Source organism: Oryx dammah, unplaced genomic scaffold (genome assembly GCF_014754425.2).
Source record: "Oryx dammah isolate SB20612 unplaced genomic scaffold, SCBI_Odam_1.1 HiC_scaffold_17, whole genome shotgun sequence".
Taxonomy (NCBI): Eukaryota; Metazoa; Chordata; class Mammalia; order Artiodactyla; family Bovidae; genus Oryx; species Oryx dammah.
The window spans coordinates 28,543,986-28,560,694 of record NW_024070201.1 but is presented as its reverse complement, the minus strand read 5'-3'; the positions used below and the strand labels follow the sequence as shown (position 1 = coordinate 28,560,694).

Below are 16,709 nucleotides of genomic sequence, written 5' to 3'. Positions count from 1 at the left end.
TACCCAGTACACCATGTCCAGGCTTCAACAAAAATTACAAAGCATACTAAAAGAAACAAGAAAAACCAGTTTGAAGAAACAGAGAAAGCACCAGAATCAGATTCAGATATAACAAGGATGTAGAAAATCCCATGGACGAAGGAGCCTGGTAGGCTGCAGTCCCTGGGGTCGCTAAGAGTCCGGCACGACTGAGCAACTTCACTTTCACTTTTCACTTTCACGTATTGGAGAAGGAAATGGCAACCCACTCCAGTGTTCTTGCCTGGAGAATCCCAAGGATGGGGGAGCCTGGTGGGCTGCCCTCTATGGGGTCGCACAGAGTCGGACACGACTGAAGTGACTTAGCAGCAACCTTTAAATCAGTAGACAATGAGTAAATTAGCCTCCTTAAGGTAATTACTCTCAGTTAGTTGAAGGCCTTAATAGAAAAATGACCGACCTCCTCAGAAAAAGAGAGAATTCCACCAGCAGAGAGTCTATAGACTTGAACTGCACCTCCTCCCTGGGTCTCCAGCCTGCTGGCCTATGTTGCAGGTTTCGGACTTGCCAGCCTCCCTCATCATGTAAGCAAATTCCTTAAAATAAACTCTTTCTCTCCCTCTCTCGAATCTCCCTGTTTTCTTTTCTTCGTTTTGGTTTGTTTGTTTTTCTGGAGAACCTTAATACAGCCTAAGAACAAGGGCTCCAGTGGTGAACTCTACCATACGTTTAAAGAATTAACACCAATCTTTTCTCACACTCTTCCAAAAACAAGAGGAAAAAACACTTCCTAACTCCTTCTATGATGCCTAAGCCAAACAAAGACATCACAAGAAAACTATGATCCAATACCCTTTATGCACGTGATGAAAATACCCTCAACAAAATACTAGCAAACCAAATCCAACAGCATATTTAAAGGATTATTCATCATTGCAAATGAGATTTACCCCAAGAATGCAAGGGTGCTTCAACATAAGAATCTTAATCAATGTAACACCGATAGTTCGTTAATAGTATGTGTAACACTAATAGTTGTTTAGTCACTAAGTGGTGTCCGACTCTTTGCAATGCCATGGGCTTGCATGTAGCCCACCAGGCTCCTCTGTCCCTGGAATTTCCCAGGCAAGAATGCTGGAATGGACTGCCATTTCCTCCTCCAGGAGATCTTCCTGACCCAGGGATCCAAACTGTGTCTCCTGCATTGGCAGGCATCAGAGAAAAAACACCTAAAAACTAGAAACAGAAGGAAATTTCCTCAGTATAATAGAGGGAATTTATGAAAAGCCTACATCTGGCAGCATACTCATGGTGAAAGACTGAAAACTTTCCCCTAAAATCAGAGAACAAGACAAAGATGTTCACTTTCACCACTGCTTTCCGACGCTATTCCAGAGTTCTAACCAGAGTAAAGGTGGGGGCGGGGGGCAGGGGGGCAGGAATAGAAGTCACTCAAATTGAAAAGGAAGAATATTCTATTCACAAGTGATGTGATTCTACATATAGAAAATCCCAAAGGATCCATAGGAAAGCTACTAGATCTAATAAGCAGATTCAATAAAGCTGCAGGGTATGAGATAACACACAAAAATCAACTGAGTTTCTATACATTTGCAAAGAATAAACTGAAAAAGAAACTTGAAAAGGAATCCCGTTAAAAATAGCATCTAAAAGAATAAAATACTCAGGAATAAGTTTATCCAAGGAGATGAAAGACCTGTATACTGAACACTAAAAAACATTGCTGAATCTAAGTAAGATCTACATGGATGCAGAAGCATCCAATGTCTGGGAGTAAGAAGGCTTAATATTGTTAAGATATCCTGAATACCTAATGGGATCTACAGATACAACACAATTCCTATCAAAATTCCAATAGCCTTTTCTGCAGGAATGGACAAGGCGATCTTCTAATTCATATGGAATTGAAAGACACCCTAAACAACTGAAACCATCTTGAAAAAGAAGAACACGGTCAGAGAACTAACACTTCCTGATTTCAAAGCTTACTACAAATTTTTTAAGGTCAAAAAAGTTGACTAAACATTTCGCCAAAGAAGATAAACAAACAGCCTATAAGCACATAAAAATGCTCAGCATCAGTAATCATTAGGGAAACACAAATCAAAACCACGAGGAGACATAACCGCACACCCCTTAGGGTGGCTATTACCAAGAGCAAACAAACAGAAAGTAACAAGCGCTGGGAGCATGTGGAGGAAGTGGAACCATCCTGCCTCGGGGGTGGGAAGATAGAAAATCCACTTGCTGTGGGAAACAGTCTGCTGCTGCTGCTGCTAAGTCGCTTCAGTCGTGTCCGACTCTGTGCGACCCCATAGACGGCAGCCCACCAGGCTCTGCCGTCCCTGGGATTCTCCAGGCAAGAACACTGCAGTGGGTTGCCCTTTCCTTCTCCAATGCATGAAAGTGAAAAGTGAAAGTGAAGTCGCTCAGTCGTCTCCAACTTTCAGCGACCCCATGGACTGCAGCCTGACCTCTCCTCAAATATTAAACATAGATTGACTGTATGATCCAGCAACTCCACTGTTAGATAGATACATACTCAAAAGAACTGAAAGCAAGGACAGGAGCAGATACTTGCATGCTCATGTTCATAGCAGCATTAGTCACAGAGCCAAACAGTAAAAGTAAACCAAGTGTCCGATGACAGACAAATGGTTAAAGAAAATGTGGTCTACAAAGGAACTTATCTATGAAACGGAAACAGACTCACAGACGTAGAGAACTGACTTTCAGTTGCCAAGGAGGAGGAGAGATGGGGGGAGGATGGACTGGGCATTTGGGATTAGCAGTTGCAAACTATTACACATAGAACGGAGGAACAACAAGCTCCTACTGTATAGCACAGAAAAATACATTCAATATCCTGTGATAAACCAAATGGAAAAAAATAAGAAAAAAATGTGTTTATGTGTATAACCGACTCACTTTGCTGTATAGCAGAAATTAATACAACGTTGTAAATCAACTTCAATAAAGTAAATGTTTAAAAAATATACTCATCTCAAAAAATATATATATATATATACTCATCTCTACTTTTTTGTTGCTGTTTGTTTTTGCTTTGGTGGCCCTGCTAGGCTTGCAGGATCTTAATTCCCCAACCAGGGATCTAACCCAGGCCTGTGGGCAGCGAAAGCGCAAGTCTTAACCACTGGATTGCCAGGGAATTCCCCCAGAACACACTCATCTCTAAAAGAAAATGTGGTCTAAACATACAATGAAATGTTATTCAGCTTATCAAAAAAGGAAGGAAATCCAGATACATGCGACAACATAGACTGACTTTGAAAACGTGCTAATGAAATGACAAATACTGTATGATGCCACTTACATGAAGTATCAAGAGCAGGCAAATTCATAGAGACAGAAAGGGGAATAGTGGTTTCCAGGGGTGGTGGGAAGAGAGGATTGAGGAGTGACTGCTTAAATGTTATAAAGTGTGTGTTTGGGATGATAAAAACAAAAAGGCTTGGAAATAAATAATGGTGATAGTTGCCAGACATCATGAATGTAATGTAAATCCAATTGTGCACTTAAAAACGGTTGAAATGGCTTGTATTTATACTGTCTATTTAATGACAAGAAAAAACTTTCAAGGAAGGAAAGAAGGAAGCAAGGGCGGAAGGGAGCATACAGCATCTGGAGGCCGGGGTGCCAGGAAGGAGGTGGGCGAACCCGCAGAGCAGAGGACCGCTGGGGTGGGAGGGACGGGGCGCTGGCAAGGGCGAGCACAGGCCTGGCCACCTCGTCTGGGGGCGGACACTGAGCAGGCACCACAGCTCTGGGCAGCGAGCCCGAGTCGCAAAGGCAAGGCCGTTCAAGCACTAAACTCAGGCGGTACCGGCTGGCAGCACCACCTTCCCACCCCACCTGACCCCCCATCATTTCAGGCCTGAGGCAGGGGTCCTGGGTCGGGCTGCCACCTCCTCACCCGCCCCGTCCCACCCCTGCCCCTTAACCCCCTGCCCTGGTGCCAAGGGGGGAGCTTCCCACAGCAAATCAAATCCTGCTGCCTCAGTTCACGGGCTTCTCTGCCAGCTCCCTCACTGGAACCCGCTGCCTCCTTGGCTTTGGCAAATGTCCCTGACAGGCCGTTGCCAACACTTCCCTCCGGCCTTGCCTCGCTTCCCTCCCCTGCACCAACCCCAAGTCTCTCTGGCCAGGCTGAGCTTCTTACAGCTGCCCTGCCACTGCCAACACCAGAATGGCCTCCAGTCCATTCCCTTGGCAAATTCCTGTGTCATCTTCCACACCTGCAGCAAATGTTCCGAGTATGGTAGGTCTTCCTCCCGCCTGTGCTCCCACAGCCTTCCTGGTAGATAGTCGCAAGGGTCCCGGGCTTTCACACAGTACCTGGGACAGAATCTTGAGCCCTTCTGTTTGAAATATTAAAGGAAATGGTAACCCCCTGAGGTGGGAGCCTCGGGGCCATGAAAGGGACTGGCATCTGGGTCACAGATGTGTGGCCGAATTTTGTCCCATCTCCCCACACTCACCCCGCCTCTGCGGGAAGGGCCTGAGCAGGAGGCCCCAGTGGAGGCTGAGAAACAGAAGAGGAGGAAAAGACAAAGTCAGGGGGGAGGGGCGGCCCCTGAGAGCAGAAGCAACGAGCCATCTGCGTGGTCCAGCTCTGCGTGGCCACGCCTCAGACCTGGACTTTGGTTGCCCTGGGTTGGCGGGCAAGGAGAGCAGGCTGTGCCCCGGCGAGCAGGAGGCACCTGGTGCTCCTGTTTGGCCGCAGCCACAGCGTCATGCAGGGGAGGACCTGGGGGCTGCATCTGCTGCTCCTGCTGGGGTTGGGGCTGGGGTCCCAGGAGGCCCTGCCCCCAGCCTGTGAAAGGTAGGAGCGGAGAAGGCAGCTGGGGTTGCAGCCGGAAGGCCAGGTCTGGAGGGCTGTGAAGAGAGCTCAAGCACTGGGGTCAGCCCTCCAGAGAGGAGGGAAGGGAAGGAGATCAGGTCTCAGGCTCTGTGCTGGGCACTGACCCCCAGCGCTGGGAAAAGATGGGGCGGCCTGTGGGCAGCTGGACATAGGCCAGGAGCCTGCCACCCAGGGAGCGTTCCCTCCCTTTGCCCTCCCTTCTAGCTGCTCCTTGAACTGTGCAGGCCTGTTCTCAGGGTTGTTCTGGGAAACTTTTTGTTCAATTTCCCTGCCTTGGATGTGAGAGTGGGAGTAAGGACTTGCAAGGAGCTCCTGGGTTTGACCTCTGACCTCCATGACCAAACCTCTTTCCAAAGCCACAGTTTCCATCTCCAAATAGCAGGGATGAGTGACCTCATCCTGCTTCTGGGACTCACAGGGCAGCCACTCTCCCTTCATCATGGGTTTATTGAGTTCTTGCTATGCCTCCTGGGTTGCAGCAGTGAAGTAGAAAATGAGGTCCATGAAGGTTATTATTAAGGTTATTGTTATATAACAAGCAAGAGAAGTAATAATAGAAGTTCACTGGTGATGGTTGTTGTCTCTAAGTTGTGTCTGACTTTTGTGACCCCGTGGACTATAGCCCATCAGACTCTTCTGTCTGTGAGATTTTCCAGGCAAGAATACAGGAGTGGATTGCCATGTCCTTCTCCAGGGGATCTTCCCGACCCAGAGATCGAACCCATGTCTCCTGCTTTGGCAGGCAGGTTCTTTACCCCTGGGCCACCAGGGGAGCCCATATCTTCCACTAGTACTCACAAATGTTTATACTCGCGGCTACAGTTTAATACACACATGAGGCGTGGCCAGCCAGGATGCCTTGGCATCCACGAATTTTTACTGGGGATGTAGTGTGTCCTCATGGTGACCCTAGTTACTCATTCTCCAGGTCTCTAAAGGTCAAAATGATAATGGGTGGCCCTCAGCCCCGACCTTAAATCACATTAATAGGATAAAATATCTGGCATGGTCTAAGGTCCCAGTAAGCAAAAATTTATCAGGTAGGGCCCCAGGAGCTTAGAAGGTATCTCTTAGGCATGTATCAGACTGTCTTTGAAATGTACAGGGTATGAACACAATCTGCTATGTCAACTGTTTACTGCACAAACAACATATTGTATAACAAAGAATTTGTCCAGTCTTTGTCCTGAGTTCCTGGAATACAACTCTTAAGATCTTGGAAATTTCCCAAGTGATAGGAGTGTCTTTGGTATTCAGGTTAAGCTCAAATAGCTTCTATGAGTGAGGTGACTCATGGTGAGTCCCTAGATGGGTCATGCTAATAAGATGACAAAAGTAGGATAGGTTATGTTAGAAGATGAAGTGATTAGAGGGTTGGGGCTTTGGGGTACCTGATACCAGCCTGACCTCCTGCCTTCTGGAGAAGGAAGGGGGCAGAAGGTTGGATTTAATCACATAGTTGATGATTTAATCAATCATACCTATGCAACGGGGCTTCCCAGGTGGTGCTAGGGGTAAAGAACCCACTTGCCAATGCAGGAGACATAAGAAACACAGGTTTGATCCCTGGGTTGGAAAGATCTCCTGGAGGAGGGCACAGCAACCCACTCCAGGATTCTTGCCTGGAGAATCCCCTGGACAGAGGAGCCTGGAGGGCTACTGTCCATAGGGTCGCAGAGTCAGACGTGACTGAAGCGACCTAGCACACGTCCAGGCACGCACCTATGCAATGAAACCCCAAGAAAAACTCTGGACACCAAAGTTCAGTGCAGCCTCATTTTGGCTGACATTTTAATGTGCCAGGAGGTTGAAGTGTCCTGATTCTATGCGGAGAGAACACAGAAGCTCTGTGCTCAGGACTCTCCCAGACCTTGTCCTATATGTGTCTTCGTTTGGCCAGTCCTGACTTGTACCCTTATGAGAATTATATTGCAATCACAATATAGTGCTTTCATGAGTTCTGTGAACCATTCTTGTAAATCACTAAAACTTTAATGCTAGCAAATTCTCATGGGAACCCCTGAACTTGTAGCCAGTGGTCAGAAGTGGTGGAAACTTCAAGACCCCTAAACTCATAACAGGTGCTGGGAGTGCAGGCAATCTTGTTGGGGGCTATCGTTTTGACCTGGGGGTGGCATCCAAGCTAACTCTTGGTGACAGAATTTTATTGCAATATTGTAATTGTTGTCGGAACATGTGTGATTTGCTAGGATGATCTTGTCTCACTAAAACACGTGGTTTGGAAAGTGCAAGATGAAAGGGCAAGGAATGAGCATCTTTTTGTTCCTGGATGGCCACAGGGTCACCCATGTGTTCAGAATAGCAGTTTTGTTGTGATCAGTTACTGGAGGTAAAAGTTACCAATGGAAGTTAGAGCTGATGAATCCAACTCTTGGGGTATTAGCTGACCAAATGCATAAGAAATTCAAAATAAGAAGAAAAAAATAAAAAATAGAATTTCTTGGTTATTGTCATCTAGAATAGCAAAAATGAAAGTGAGAGATAAGCCAAACTGAGATTCTGGTCAGTCCTAAATACAGTCTCTGGTCTCAGGGCCTCTGCTAACAGGATGTGTTGGGGAAGGTCCTGCTTCTAGCTGCCCTGATGTGCAGCCACTAGCCCCAGAGCCATTTCCTAAGGAAAAAATTATTCTGAAGCAACAAATAATGAAGAGAATGAGATTGATTCCCAAGAGGACAGAGGACAGAGCCAGTGATCTCGTCCCAGCAGGATAGACATCCTGAAACAGTTATTAAGAATGAGGTGAGGACTTCCCTGGTGGTCCAGTGGTTAAAAATCCACCTACCAATGCAGGGAACACAGGTTTGATCCCTGGTCTGGGAAGATCCCACATGCTACAGAGCAACTAAGCCTGTGAGCCTTAGTTACTGAGCTGGAGAACCCTAGAGCCCATTCTCTGAAACAAGCACCAAAGACCCAGCATAGCCAAAAATAAGTAAATAAATAATTTTTTTAAAAATGGGGTGAATAAGAAATTCCTTGGCAGTACAGTAGTTAGGATCTGCACTTTCAGTGTCAAGGGCAAGGGTTCGAGCCCTGGTGGGAGAACTAAGATCCTGCAAGCCCTGCTGCATGACCAAAAAAAAAAAAAAAGGAGTAAATAAAGCAAACATTTATGGGAGCAAAACAAAAGATGAAGAAAAGGGAGAATCAAAGGACTGATTTCGAAACGGGATGAATAAAGCAGCCATGGGCATGCACGATAAGTGGCTTCATTCGTGTCTGACTCTTTGCATCCCCATGGACTGTGGATAGGGTCAAAAGAAAGGTTTTCATACAGCATCCTTCGAGGTTGACTGAACCAATGGGAACCCCTGCAGGTCATCCAAAATGAAAAGGCCTGAGAAAAATCTGTTTTATTCACCCTACTTGGGAGCAACTTGGGAGCAAGACATAGGCAGCAACATGAAGCCTGACCTCCAATCTGCTGGGGCAATGGTGCCAAAATATAATCAAGATAAAGGTTGATGGTTGGGTCAGCTCTGTCCCACACTGGAGACCCAAAACCAGATACATAGCTGTGGGCAAAATGGTCAGAGGGTAGAGGAGGCTCCTGGACTCTGTGACATAGGAACCCCATGCACTGAGGTACCAAAAGCCACTGGTGAGGACCTAAAAGAGGCTACAGTCAGATTAAGAGGATATAGAAATGCAAGAGTTGATGGGATGAAGGTGAAAGGTAATATAAAAGAAATGGAATGTTTAAACAGGCTTTATGTCAAAGGATTGTTTCTCCTTTGCCTGAATGTTTTATGGAAATGAATGTCATGATTGACGAGGAACACTTACCCTCCCTGGTACTCAAAACCCAAACCTTGCTGAAGTTCTAAGAGGTGCACAGTGAGGGATGCAAGTGTTGGTGCAACCAAGATGAAAGTTTGAATGAAAATTGGTACTTGAACAGTTCTATTGGGAAGTGACTGCATCTATTTTACCTGAATGTATTATAGGAATGGATATTGTGCCTGACTGGGGAATGTTTCCACAGTCTAGCATTACAAAGAAGACATGTAAAGCCATACCTCAAGCAATATTAATTGACTGTTCCAAATGAGAACCAATAAGATTGCCTGAGTCCACATAGATTGTAGCCTTCTTCTGCGGAGCACAGACTGGGACTTACAGGAAAAGTCTTTGGGCACCTCCCAGCTGAGACTTTGGAATTTCTGGTAACTGGAGAGGCACTTACTAGTTTGCTATCAGATATTAATTGAAGCTTTCCCTATGACTGAAGGTCAAAAGATAATCTTGAAACCTGAAATGCCCATATTATCTTGGGTGATATTGGAAAATGCTCTAAGATAGAGGGAGATGCCCAGAGGAGTTCCATAAGAAAATGGAAATGGTTTATGCAGGACCATGCTCCTGGGGGAATGGAGAGTTACTCAGCATATTTAAGAGCAGGCAGACTCTTTTCCCCTAGGGATGATGCTGAAACCACCTAAGGAACTACCAGATTCAGCTGTCACCTGGGCAAGTGCCCTATGAACAGCTCCTGATTGACTGACAATGAATTGCTTGGTTTATGGATGGCAGTTCCAAGGTGAACATACAACATACTGTTTGAAAGACTGCCACTCTTATCAAAGAAGACAAAATCAAATCAGCTCAGTGGGCTGAGTTACATACCGTTTGTCGCTGTGTTTGGGTTTTTGCCTACTCTCGGTCAGGGGCCAATGGCCTGGCCATATGGTCAGACAGAAGGGCAATGGAAAACTGGCGTGTAAAAATTATGCCCTTTTGTGGCATGGTCCTATGGAAACACTATGGGAATTTGAATAGTGCATTAAAATAGAACACATTGATGTCTATGAATCAATATAAAGCCAAACATAGGGGCTTTCTTCATTCACTTCTTCCATCACTGCAAGGGAAGTGGCTGACTCTTTATGATCCTATGGACTGTAGTCTGCCAGGTTCCTCTGTCCAAGGGATTTCCCAGGCAAGAATACTGGAGTGGGTTGCCATTTCATTCTCCAGGGGATCTTCCTGACCCAGGGATCGAACCCAGGTCTCCTGCATTCCAGGTGGACTCTTTACCATCTGAGCCACCAGGGGAAGACCCACTGCAAGGGAAACAGCTTGCAATTCAGCCCATGGGGCTGGCTTGTTCTTATGTTTTCCAAAGATCTCCATCAGGTAGTTAGGGTGCAGTGGCTTTCCAACCAAGATACTGTCTGTCCACTTGGAACTGCCATCAGTAAATGACCAAGTTTTTGCTTGGTCAATAAAAAGCTATTCACGGGGCACCTCCTGGTGGCTTCTATGTTGCTTCCCCAGTCAGCCCTGCAGGAAGTGAGGCCACCTGCCCTTGAACACAGAAAGTATCTCCTTGCATTCCCCCAGCAGCCTGCTCCTGCGGAAACCATTTCCATCGTTAAGGAACTCCCGGGGCATTACCTTCTTTATCAGAGCGTTTCTGACATCACCCAAGGCATTATGGGTATTTCATGGTTTCAAGAATGTTTTGTGTTTTTCAATCACAGAGGAGGTTTCCATCAATATCCAATAGCAAGCTAGTAATCCTCTCCATATGGTGTGTATCGTACACTGCATCTGGAAATTTCCTAGTTTAAACTTTTCGTTGCAGCCACTGAGTACAATCCACAGGGTTTTGCCACAAGCCCTTCCAGTTGGGTCCACACGGAGCCACTGAACAGAGAGCTGGTCCATCCCACAATTGCTGATCAAAGCACCACTGAGCAGCGCTCCGGGCTCCTCGCCAGCCCCCCATCCCAGTGAGAACAGATCCGAGCCCCTTCCGCTCCTCCCCTCTGAATCCCTGATCGGCTGACCTCTCTCCCACTGAAACCACCTCACGTGCGTAGAGCTGGGAGAGGATGAACAGGAAACTCCTGGTGTGGACACGCCCTGAGCTACAGCGCCCTCCCTCCTCTTGTCCACCTGGCTTTCCATACTGTTTCAAACCAACCAATGAGCTGGGCTCAGGCAGCTGTTTAGGTCCTTTACTGCACAAGGACCCTCCACGTTCTCTCAGCCCTGATGTCACCACCACCCACAAACCCCTACCACACACGTGCACAGGCACACACTTGCACAGGCACACATGTGCACATGCCCTGGCACACATACAGTTCTCACCCCTCCCAGTCAACACGCCCCAGACTCCCGTTTTCTTCTCCCCTGTTGGTGGTGACCCATGCTACTCCCCTCCCCGATTCTCCCTGCAGCCAGATTTACTGCCACGGGGAGCTCCTGCGGCAAGTTCAGATGGCCAAACTCTACCAGGATGATAAGCAGTTTGTGGACATGCCACTGTCCTCAGCTCCAGGTGAGAACCCTGGGGGCCTTGCCTTCTCCCGAATCTTCCACCAAAAGGCAGGGGGCAAGACCAGGCAGGCAGGGGTATCTGATCAGGGAAGGCTCCCTGGGGTCCCGCTGACCCCTCCTGCTGCCTGTCCCCCAGACCAAGTCCTGAGGCACTTCCACGAGCTGGCCCAGGCCTACAACCTCAGCATCCCCCGGCAGGAGCTGCAAGTGTTCGTCCAAGAACACTTCCGGGCTGTGGGGCAGGAGCTGCAGCCCTGGACACCCGAGGACTGGAGAGACAGGTACAACCCTGGACACGGAACAGGAGAGGGGCCTTCACTCAGGGCTGCCACCCTCAACCCTGTGGGCCCCGTGGTCTTTCAGTCCCCAGTTTCTGCAGAAGATCTTGGACCCCAAGCTGCGAGCCTGGGCAGGGCAGCTGCACCAACTCTGGAAGAAGCTGGGAAAGAAGGTATCAGTGCCCTGGGCCTGGCAGAGGGAGATGGAGGTGGGGAACGGGTGAGCCGCCCAGGGCCCTTCCTGTTCCCTCTACGTCCTCACCTGTGTAGAGCTGGGAAGGGATGAACTGAAAACACCTGATGGGGACCCAGCAAGACACTGGGACCTATTTCCTGAGAATGCAGTCCTTGAACAGGACTCTCCAAAAAGAACTTCTGAGAGGGAGGCGGGCAACATCTACTTCTAACTCCTCACCTCCCTGAAGCCCTCCCAGCCTCCCCCAGGCAAACCGAGCTCATCCTCTACCCCCAGCTGCCCCGTCCTGCCCTTCACATCCCGTGGCGACTGTTCACTCCCCTGCTGGGCTCCCTCTTGCCTGATCTCCTCGGGCCAGGCCTCTGCTCAGGAACCATAATTGCTCCCTCTGATTCTGGCCCAGGCCTGTGCTCAGCACTGTCTGTTATGCACTTTCTCCCCTTTGTCTGAGGCTCAGAGAGGGCAGCCATTTGCCCAGGGCTGCACAGCTCCTGTCCTCCAGCCCAGCCCCAGGGCCCTGGCACCCACTGCACAGAGCGGGGCTCCAGGGTCATGCATGTGCTGGCTTGGGCTGCTTCCTCACTGGCCCCCACCCAAAGGGGAAAACCTCAGCCCCTTCCTCTGCTCCTCTCCAAATCTCTGACAGGCTGACCTCTCTCCCACTAAACCCCCTCACGTGTGTAGGGCTGGGAGGGGATGAACAGAAAACACCTGATGTAGAGCAGCGAGCCCTGCTCTGGCGCTCCCACGCTCTCCCCTGGGCACATTCATTCACGCCCGCCTCACTGGAGAAAGCTGTTGAGGGCCAGAACTGGGGGCCCTGAGCCTCTGGGCCTGGCTTCATGGTGGCCACAGAGATTCAGGGGGCACTGGGAGCTAGAGGAAACTCCCACCAGCTGGCTGCTAATACTGGCTGCTGTGTGGTGAGCACTGGGATGCCGGGCTGAGGGGGTCCAGGCTCCTGCACACCATTGCTCTTGCTGGGATTCTAGAGGCCGGCACATGGGCGCCAGCAGACTAGACTCCCCACGGCCCAGGCCTGGACCAAGGCCACACGGCTGAGCAGCGCCAGAGCCAGAGCCCAAGCCCAGGCTGCAGGGCCTCCAGCCTCTGCTCCACATGGGCCCAGGGTGCCTGTGTCCTCTCTCCTGACTCCAGGTGAAGCCAGAGGTCCTCAGCCACCCCAAGCAGTTCTCGCTGATCTACTCAAGACACCCCTTCATTGTGCCCGGTGGGCGCTTTGTGGAATTCTACTACTGGTGAGCAGCCAGGGGTTGCGGGAGGGTGAGGGGTGGGGAGGGGAGCCCAGTGCCAGCAAAACATCTTGAGTGGGCTGGGTGCCCTGTCCTGGCCCAGGTGTGCGGGGCAGAGGGTGGTGTGAGCAATGTCTGAGCTGTCTGTCCCCCTGGCAGGGACTCCTACTGGGTGATGGAGGGTCTGCTCCTCTCTGAGATGCCCGAGACAGTGAAGGGCATGCTGCAGAACTTCCTGGACCTGGTGCAGACGTGAGGCGGGGTGGGCACCCAGCCAGGGTTGGGGGAACAGATGCCGTGGGCCTGGGGCGAGTTTGCCTCGGCTCTGGCAGCCGGGTGGGCCGGTCAGCAGGCCTCCTCTCGGCAGGTACGGATACGTCCCCAATGGGGCCCGCGTGTATTACCTGCAGCGGAGCCAGCCCCCGCTCCTGACCCTCATGATGGACCGCTACGTGGCCCACACCAATGACACCACCTTCCTACGGTGGGCACCCCTCCTGGTGCTGCCCTGCATCCCCCTTCCTGAGACCCCCTGGGGCGGGGCTGGGGTGGGGCGCCTGGACTGAGAGAGTGCCCGGCTTCACCCCAGGGACCACATTGAGACCCTGGCCTTGGAACTGGACTTTTGGACTAAGAACAGGAGCATCTCTGTGAGTTCCAGGGGAAAGAGCTATAGCCTGAATCACTATGAAGTCCCTTACGGGGGCCCCAGGTAAGACCCACCTGGCCAGCCTCTCAACCAGTTGTGTGTTCCCTCCGGTTTGAGTGTCAGGACTTCCCTGGGCAGGAGGGTGGGGGACTGAGTCCCACCTCTCAGATGATGAGCTGATAGCCCTGGGCAGTCCGGGGCCCCAGGATGGCTGAGCCAGCGCGGCTGGGCCTCCTGCGCCGGCATGGAGGGTCTAGAGCCGCAGTGCCAGGCCCCCCACTCTCCTCTCACCAGGCCAGAGTCTTACAGCAAAGACGAAGAGCTGGCCGCCACCTTGCCGGAAGGTGAGCAGCAGGAAGGGAGGGGCTGAGCATGGGCCTGGGTGGTGCATCAGGCCCCGGCCTCCCGTCTGCTGCTGCCCTGGCCTCACAGGGAACCGGGATGCTCTGCTGGCCGAGCTCAAGGCTGGGGCCGAGTCCGGCTGGGACTTCTCCTCACGCTGGCTCGTGGGAGGCCCGAACCCCAGTTCACTCAGCAGCATCCGAACCAGCAAGCTGGTGCCGGTTGACCTCAACGCCTTCCTGTGCCAGGCGGAGGGGCTCATGAGCAACTTCTACTCCAGACTGGGTACGCATGCCTGCAGGGAAGGGAAGAAGGGCGCTAGCCCAGCTTGGGTCCCTGCCTCGGCCTTGGCAGTGGAGCTGCAAGGAGGACCATGAGGGGAGGACCTCCAGCTCCCCGGCATCACCCTGCACCCCCAAAGCAGCTGTGTCCCTACCTTTCTCACTGCAAGGACCTAGGAGGGGACACCCTACCCCATAGATCCAAACCCCTCTGTCCCCTCTCCCTGCCCTTTGACCCCTCAGAGCCAGGGGAATCCACACAGCCAGCTGGTCTCCCCGTGAGGACAAACCTGGGACAGACCAGTGCAGGGACTGGGGGCTGGTTGGGACCATGTGCTCAGGGAAGTCCCGGTGCTAGAGGCATGAAGTGCGGCGGGGTCTGCTCCCCATCAGCATGGCCCCTTGGTGCTCAGGACCTCTGAGCCCGGGGGAGGACAACGGGGGTCAAACTAGACCCCCTGGGAGGCGGGGGGCCCTGTGGCTTAGCCTAAAGGGAGTGTTGCCCCAGGGAATGACTCTGAAGCCGCAAAGTACAGAAATCTGCGATCAGAGCGCATGGCTGCCCTGAAGGACGTGCTGTGGGATGAGGACAAAGGGGCCTGGTTTGACTATGACCTTGAGAATGAGAGGAAGAATCTACAGTTTTATCCATCCAACTTTGCTCCTCTCTGGGCCGGCTGCTTCTCTGACCCAGACGATGTGGATAAAGCTCTGAAATACCTGGAGGTGAGGCATACCTGGAGCACGGTGGGCTGCTACACGAGGGGCAGGACCACCTGCTTGCTCACTGACTCTGACCTGTGACCTCTGGTAAGTGGCAGCCACACACCCCAACTCCACCCAGTGTCTTAGCCTGCAGGCCCCACTTCAGCCACAAGGGGGCGGCTGTGAGCCAAGAAGAGAAGGCCCAAGAAGGGTCACCTGGCTTTAGGAGGGCCCAGCCTCTTGGCTCCCTGTCCAGCCCCCACTCACAGTCATGATGTCTGGAACCTTCTAGGACAGCCGGATCCTCACCTACCAGTATGGAATCCCGACCTCTCTCCAGGAGACAGGCCAGCAATGGGACTTCCCCAATGCCTGGGCCCCTCTGCAGGACCTGGTCATCAGAGGTAGGGAGGCAGGGATGGGGCCTACCCCACCTCAACCCCATAAGGGTAGAGGCGAGAACAAAGGACGCAGAGGCCTTTCTCTAGCTTCTCTGCTCTCTCAGCCTCTCAGCAAACAGTTACTCCTGCCCCCACCTGTGAGGGCAACCAACCCTCCGCTCTCCTTAAGCAAACCTAGATTAAGAGCAGCTTGGCTTCTGGTTCCAGGAAGGTGGTCTTAGCACCTGGGCCTCTTCCAATCCTTGGGAGAATAAGGTTCAGACCTCTGCTTCCCCTGGGATGGGGGCTCTGGAGATTCAGGGTCTTGCCATGGATGGGGTCTAGGTCTGGCCAAGTCTCCTTCAGCCAAAGCCCAGGAAGTAGCTTTCCAGCTGGCCCAGAATTGGATCCAAACCAACTTTGATGTCTACTCCAAAAAGTCAGCCATGTATGAGAAGGTGAGCTGGCCATAAGCCCAGTCCCTGGGGTTCTCCTGCCCAGGGTGAGACGGGGAATTGTCGGGCTTTGCAAAGCCGGTGCCCCGCACATCCAGGGGCAGTGGCGGCACCTGGTGGTCATCCTTGGGCACTGCAGGGCTCAGCCGCTGGCCAGAGCAGCTTCTCCCTGTAAGGGGCTCCCATTTCTTGCTTCCCTAGAGGCCTGGGGTTGGGGGCTGGAGCAGGGCTTGACCTGAAAGCTCATCCTCTTGTCCTCAGTATGACATCAGCAACGGTGGACAGCCAGGTGGTGGAGGGGAGTATGAAGTTCAGGTGAGTGGGCCACGTCCTCCAGGGAGCTTCAGGGCTCTGCTGTCCCCATAAGTGGCCATGACCTCCTCTCTCTGGGCCTCAGTTTCTTCTGTGGAGGCTGGATCCCAGGGAGGAGCCCGACTGGTGCTGCCTGGTACCCCTGGGGCTGGTGGGCCTGTGTCTCTAGGTGGGGATCCTACAACCCATAAGAGGACTTGGGGGCCTGGCCCAGGGATCTTGCCCCATGGACCTTACCTTTCTCCAGGAGGGGTTTGGCTGGACCAATGGTGTGGCCCTGATGTTGCTGGACCGCTATGGGGACCGGCTGAGCTCAGGGGCCCAGACCACTTTCCTGGCGCCCCACTGCCTGGCAGCCGCCCTCCTGCTCAGCCTCCTGCCACAGTGAAGGGCCTTCAGGTCCCCATCTGGCTGCAGCTCCTGCCGATTCAATCTCCACATGTGTCCCTACCTTCTCCTGAACCTTGATCCTTTATCCCTGGAGAGCCCACCCCCTCCCGGCCCCTCCCCCAGCCCAGTCCTTGGTCACAGCGGAGTGGGAGCAGGGCAAGGAGCCGGGGGTCATGGTTGGGCCCTGGATCCCTCCTGGGACATTTAATAGGCTGGAAATGCTGCACCGTGGATCAGACCTAGTCTCCTTCCCCACGAGCCCCAACCCCACGCC

At 51.8% G+C, this 16,709-nt stretch overlaps 1 protein-coding gene across 2 annotated transcripts; it reads left to right on the top strand.

Moving 5' to 3' along the window:
- Positions 1-4,754: 4,754 nt before the first annotated feature.
- Positions 4,755-16,504, top strand: TREH (trehalase). 2 transcript variants are annotated; one of them, XM_040258165.1, is made up of 15 exons: positions 4,755-4,843; positions 11,095-11,195; positions 11,331-11,475; positions 11,558-11,645; positions 12,827-12,927; positions 13,081-13,173; positions 13,289-13,405; positions 13,511-13,633; positions 13,865-13,914; positions 14,003-14,197; positions 14,702-14,919; positions 15,191-15,302; positions 15,624-15,736; positions 15,995-16,048; positions 16,293-16,504. In XM_040258165.1, exons 1-15 carry the CDS (start codon positions 4,755-4,757, stop codon positions 16,431-16,433), a joined length of 1,740 nt encoding a protein of 579 aa, XP_040114099.1. In that variant the 3' UTR covers positions 16,434-16,504. The 2 variants fall into 2 exon arrangements, with proteins under 2 accessions (XP_040114099.1, XP_040114100.1); XM_040258166.1 differs by lacking the exon at positions 13,081-13,173.
- Positions 16,505-16,709: the final 205 nt, after the last annotated feature.

Excerpts from the sequence above, each read along its gene's own strand:
- TREH (XM_040258165.1), top strand. The coding sequence starts at position 4,755 with ATGCAGGGGAGGACCTGGGGGCTGCATCTGCTGCTCCTGCTGGGGTTG. Across the intron at positions 4,844-11,094 it reads CTGCCCCCAGCCTGTGAAAG|CCAGATTTACTGCCACGGGG; the intron begins GTAGGAGCGGAG and ends TTCTCCCTGCAG. Across the intron at positions 13,406-13,510 it reads AATGACACCACCTTCCTACG|GGACCACATTGAGACCCTGG; the intron begins GTGGGCACCCCT and ends GCTTCACCCCAG.